Source organism: Hakea prostrata, chromosome 9, assembly GCF_041222555.1.
Source record: "Hakea prostrata isolate BN-2017 chromosome 9, UWA_Hpros_2, whole genome shotgun sequence".
In the NCBI taxonomy this organism is placed as follows: Eukaryota; Viridiplantae; Streptophyta; class Magnoliopsida; order Proteales; family Proteaceae; genus Hakea; species Hakea prostrata.
The window spans coordinates 52,533,784-52,539,839 of NC_142608.1; the positions used below are offsets into that span (position 1 = coordinate 52,533,784).

A 6,056-nucleotide genomic window follows, 5' to 3' on the forward strand; every position below is an offset into this window, starting at 1 on the left:
GAAGGCCTCCAGGGTCAAAGTGTATTTCATCAATAGAGTTTAGTAAACCTGCCAAGAAGTCAGCTGCATGGTTACTCTCCAGATAGCGATGTGAGAAAATACAATCTGTAAAGCTCCTTTTTTTGTAGTTTATCTCTGCCACAAGATCCCTAGCATACCAAGGACATTTGTGGGCACCTAAAATCATTTGGACCGCTTCTTTAGAGTCGGAGAAGAGACGGACTCTTCTAATCCCATGATGCCTAGCCATCTCGAGGCCTTTAGAAATAGCTATGAGTTCCATCATAAGAATTTGATTTGTTCCTTCGGATGCACCTGCCACTGCAAAGAGGACCTCACCTTTATAATTCCGACCCAAAGAGCCATAGCCACCTAGAGCTCGTCTGATGGAGCCATCGCAATCGACACATATCCAACCAACATCTGGTGGTTCCCACTTAATTGACTTTAGAATGGGCAGACAATAGTTAACACTAATCCTCCACTCCTCCAAGAAGGACCGATTTGGAGGGTTGTCAAGGACTGAAACAGATAGATCTGCAAACCTGTGCCGAGTATCCATAATGATCTTGTGGGAAATTGCATTAGGAGCGTTGAAAGAGTTCTTGAATATTCGCATGTTCCTCTCACCCCAAATGCGATACAAAGCACAACAAAGACTGAATTTTTGAACCTGGTTTTTTAGTTTGTTGCCATGGAAGTGCTCGACCAACCATTTGAGCTCCTCCTTCCAAGATTGTTTTGGAGAAAATATAAAACCATTCAGCCTCATGACTATGCTCCAAACTTGTCTAGAGAAGCTGCATTTAAAGAACAAGTGATCTTGCGTTTCCTCCTCCAAGCTACATAAAACACAGATTGTGTTTATTGAATGATTCCATGAGGCAATCCGAGATTTAGTTGGTAAACGTTCCAAGGCACAGATCCAAGCAATAAAGCTGAATCTAGGCTGGATGTATGAGGACCAAATTAGCGGAGCCCAAGGGACTTGCGGTGATGGAGTGCGAGCATTTTTGTATGCAGATTGAAGGGAGAAAAAACCTGAATTTGTAGCTGACCAAACTGCTGCATCATTAGGAAGATTAAGATGGATCTTTGTGTTTTTTCTGTCTTCCCAACGATCGATAAGAACAGGATCATAGCGGTCAAGAGTCCAAGAACATTGAGTAGCACATAACCGACTCACACGATCATCATGTTTCCTTCCAATTGCTTCCATAATGTAAGTAGTTGGAGTTTTTAGAGCACCACCCTCAAGCCATGGGTCGTACCAAAGCCATACATTTTGACCATCCTTTACTAAGTGTTTGATGCACCTGGAAGCTATTTCACGACTCTTGAGAATTGCCTTGAAGGTGTTGGAGCATCTACTAGGAGGATGAAGAGACCAGACAGAATCACGCTTAAGCCATCTGTGATGAACAAAAGAGACCCAGCAAGAAGAATTGTTTGAAACAAGACTCCATATATGTCGAGATAAAGCTGCTTTGTTCCATTCGGCCAAACTTCTCAAACCCAAACCGCCTTCTATCATAGGCTTACAAATGAGCTTCCAAGAAACCTTATAAGAACCAGTGTTATTTCCGCCTTTCCAAAGAAATCTGGCCATAGAACTTTCAAGGTGATTTATGATCAACCTAGGGAAGGGAATGACATTTAACCAATAACTCACTATGCTCATCAAGACAGATTTGATCAGAGTCAGGCGCCCTGCATAAGAAAGAGTCTTATTCCTCCATGAATTTAATCTCTGATCCACCTTAGTAAGAAGAGGGGAAAAGTCTTGCACTTGAAGCCTTTTACATGATAAGGGGATGCCCAAATACTTCACTGGGAAGGAACCGTGAGTGAAACCCAAATGCTCATCAAAGGCTGTAATCACCAAAGGATCACAATTACCAAAGAATATATTGGACTTTGATCTATTTATTGTGAGGCCAGTGATAGCTGAAAAGTTTGAAAATAATTGCTTTAGGGTCTCAGCATTTTTTTTGTGCGCTTCTCCAAATAAGAATAAGTCATCTGCAAAACAAATTGAGGTAATCTTCGGCTCCTTGCAGAAAGGATGGTAATCAAAAGAGCCCTCATCAGCCGCCAATGAAAGAGAGTCAGTAAAAACTTGCAAGACAATATTAAAAAGCGTCGGCGACATGGGACATCCTTGTCTTAGCCCCCTATTACCAAAAAATCTGGAAGATTGAGCTCCATTGAGGAAAATAACAAAACTTGGGTTTGTTACACACGCCACGACCCATTGGATAAATTGAGCTGGAAAATTAAGCTTGTTCAAAAGGGTGAACAAGAAACTCCATTGCACAGTCATAAGCTTTACGAAGGTCTACCATGGTCGCAAATCTCGGGGTGCCATGCTTCGACTGATAATCATGCAAGAGCTCCTGGCTAAGAAGAATGTTATCAGTAATTTGTTTACCTTCAATAAAAGCCGTTTGATTGCAATCCACCAATTTATGCAGCACTAGTTTCAACCGATTAGCAATGAGTTTTGCAATGAATCTGTATAGACAACTTGAAACAGCAATCGGTCTAAAATCCCCAAATGTATTTTGCACCTGCTCCTTGGGAATCAGCGTCAAACGAGAAAGCTTAAGAACATCCGGCATACGGCGGGTAGTGAAAAAATCCTGAATAGCTCTGCAGACGTCTGAACCAATAATACACCATGCCTTCTTAAAGAAAATAGCTCCAAAGCCGTCTGTACCAGGAGAGCTGTCGTCATCAGCGGCAAAGACCACACCCTTAATCTCTTCCACTGAGAATGGTTGAATAAGTAAGTAGCGCTCTTCCCAATTAAGGGACCTAGCAACTAAGATATTAAAATTTGGGCAGATGATAGGATCCGATCCACCAAAAGCATGACTAAAATAATTAACTGCTTCAGCCCTGCCCTGATACCATCCTCATCAATGATCAAGTTTCCTCGAGTATCATGAATTGCAGAGATCCAATTTTTTGACCTGTGAGAAGTAATTGACCTATGGAAAAAGCTCGTATTACCATCACCTTCCTTCATCCATTTGACTCTGGATTGCTGCCTGAGAGCACTTTCCCTTGCATTGATAAGAGATCTGTAATGATGTAAATCAGCTTTCTCTTGTTGAAGAAGCGAATCAACGCAGCCATAATGAAGTAATGCTGATTGGGTAAGATTTAAAGCATCTTTGGCCTCAGCAATTTGAGCATCTAGATCATGAAATGTAGATCTACTCCAGCTTTTAAACCTCTCTTTTAAAGCACGAAGCTTTGCCATGAGAGCAAACAAAGGTGAACCATTAACCGGATGCTGCCAAACATCATGAACAAGAGGCAAGAAATCTTTGTGGTTAGCCCAATAAGAGTAGAAGTAGAATTGCTTACCCCTTTTCTGATTACTTGGAGTGCCCAAGTTGATAATGATTGGATAATGATCAGAAATCCCTCGATTAGAGAAATTGGCAAAGGACACTGGAAAGGAATCACACCAACCTTTATTAACTAGGGCATGATCAATCTTGGAAGCAATTAGATCTTCGCCAGGGCTTTGATTGCTCCAAGTAAGATGATGTCCTATATATCTGAGCTCCAGGAGATTTGCATCATCAATGCAATCACGAAGGGGTCTATAATACCTACTAGGAGGGAAAACACCGCCAAGCTTGTCAAAAGGGTCTTTGATGGCATTAAAATCTCCAAGTAAACACCAAGGCAAGTTGGCCTGAAGACTAAGCCAGCGGATATCAGACCAAAGAGGTTCCCTTTCATGGTCATTGTGAAGACCATAAACAAAAGTGAGGAGCATAGAAGTTTGATTTCTTCTGATGGTTGCCATGAGATGAATTAGTTGGGCACTGCTATAAAGCACTTGAACATCGGTTGAATTTTCATCCCAAAAAACCCAAATACGGCCATTATGGCTATGAGAATAATTAGTAGTGCACCTCCAACGAGAACAAAATTGCTGAGAGGACTCAACAAAATTCTCTTCTTTGACGTGGGTTTCAATTAACCCAAAAAGGCTAAGGTTATTTGATTTAACCCAGTCCATAATAACACGATGCTTACCCGAATTACACATACCTCTTACGTTCCAAGCTGCAAAAATCATTGGGAACATTTGGATGGGGAAGAAGAACATCGGCCATTGAGGCTCCTCGTCGGGCTTCGGTCTCTGATTCTGGTTGGGTTCACAGATGATTGGGCTGCTAGATCATGACCCACTGAGTCGGCTGGGTCGCAGAGATTATGAGACCTATTTTGAATCTTTATATTTTCAGTCATCTCTTCATTATCAAGGATAGAAAAGTGATTTACCATTGATTTGATTTGAGATGAAACCGGGCTACGAACAACAGGTCTTGCTCTCTCTCTAGGCGGCATTGTCAGGGTCACATTAGGGAGGTGCTGTCCGTTTCCATCTGAGGTAGAGACCATCAGCGGTCCTAAAACCTTTTTTGTTGATATATTTGGACTAGCAGAGCCACCGATTAACATCAAAGCATCATGTTGGCTATCAGAATTGCTTTCCAAGTTAGATTAACGTAAAAACCCTAAATTGTTTTTTGTTTTCAAGTTCCAAGAGCTCTAATGGCAAGATTTTGAACACTGTTTTTAAGGATTTAGTTTGGCCCCGCTTTTCACTGTGTGTGTAGATGCACATGGAAGCCAGTGGGCAACAAACAGTACACAGTGAATGTGGGAAAATTATTATTTACTTCGCTTCTCAAACCTCCCATGGCTTCCTTTAAAGATCTCTTCTTCTTATCATCTCGCATCGGAAGTTTGCGTTCGCAAGCAAGAGCCAACCAGAAGAACAAAGAGGGATAAACACCCGTCATCATCACTCTCGTCAAATATGTTTCAACGCAGCACCCAGTCTGGATTTCGTCAACAACTGTCCGCACCCTCGGAGCCTCAACTGGAATGTTAACTTACCTATTTGCAGGGATTGGATCGGAGTGACTTGCAGTCCTGATAACTCTCGAGTTATAGCTCTTCGATTGCCTGGAGTTGGATTTCAAGGTCGGATTCCGCCTAAACACTCTTGTCGCCTTACGGCGCTTCAAACCTTAAGCTTCAAATCCAACGTGTTCTCTGGCCCCTTCTCTCCAGATTTCTACAACCTCACAAAGCTATCATTCCTGTATCTTTTGTTCAACCACTTCTCGGGTCCTAAGCCCTCAGATTTCTCGGCTTGGAAAAATCTTACTATCCTTAATGTCTCCCACAACGCCTTCAACCGCAATATACCTTATTCTATTTCGAATTTGACTCAGCGCACTGCTCTAGATCTCGCAAATAACTCGCTTTCTAGTAAAATCCCTGCTCTAAATCTCCCCAGTCTGCAACAATTAGACCTTGTGAACAATAGTCTGACTGGAAATGTCCCAATGTCTCTTCAGAGGTTTCACAATTCGGCTTTTCTAGGTAACAATGTCTCTTTTACAAATACTCCCTTCTCCCTGTTGGTGCACCTCCTTCTCTTCAATATTCTCTAAGTAGTTCTAAGCTAAGTGGATCCGCGTTACTTGGTATTATAGTAGGCGGATGCGTTTTGGGTTTCTGATTTTTGCTTTTGTACTAATCCTTTGCTACTCGCAAAGGAAAAGCTATTGCTGGGAAAGTACAGAAGAGCACAAGTTCACATTCTTCATGTATCAAATGAGGTTAACAGAGACTTGGCCGGAGAGGAGAGTGCCCTTGTGGTATTGAAGCAGGGGCTGCTCCTGCACCAACTCTGTGAGTTTTTTCCCAGCCGAGCAGTTGCCGATTTCTTGGCCGACGACGGAGAAGACGGAGAGAACGGGAGGTGTAAAGAGATTCCTTTCGCCATCAAAAATGAGATTTTTACATTATTCTTTGAATAAAAGAAATAAATTTATTAAAAAGAAAGAAAAAAACTAAAACAAATAAAACGAAAAAAAAAAAAAGAGAGAGAGGGTATTTTCGTCACAAAAATTATCAAACTAACAGTTTCTGTTATGTTTGTCCTTATTTAATCATTTCTTAAAACCACAGGGGAGCCTTATGCAAAAAAAACTTAAACTGGACTAAAAGTGACC

General features: G+C 41.6%; 1 protein-coding gene across 1 annotated transcript; it reads right to left on the reverse strand.

The window, feature by feature from the left end:
• Positions 1 to 2,276: 2,276 nt before the first annotated feature.
• LOC149005519 (uncharacterized) lies at positions 2,277 to 4,139 on the reverse strand. The gene is made up of 3 exons (XM_089135933.1): positions 4,075 to 4,139; positions 2,914 to 3,935; positions 2,277 to 2,770 (listed from the first exon to the last, which is right to left on the reverse strand). Exons 1-3 carry the CDS (start codon positions 4,137 to 4,139, stop codon positions 2,277 to 2,279), a joined length of 1,581 nt encoding a protein of 526 aa, XP_088992059.1.
• Positions 4,140 to 6,056: the final 1,917 nt, after the last annotated feature.

Coding starts and splice junctions, on each gene's coding strand:
- LOC149005519 (XM_089135933.1), bottom strand. CDS start 4,139: ATGGCCGATGTTCTTCTTCCCCATCCAAATGTTCCCAATGATTTTTGC. Junction 3,936..4,074: donor TGCAGCTTGGAACGTAAGAG/GTATGTGTAATT, acceptor TTCTCGTTGGAG/GTGCACTACTAATTATTCTC. Junction 2,771..2,913: donor CTTGATCATTGATGAGGATG/GTATCAGGGCAG, acceptor AACCATTCTCAG/TGGAAGAGATTAAGGGTGTG.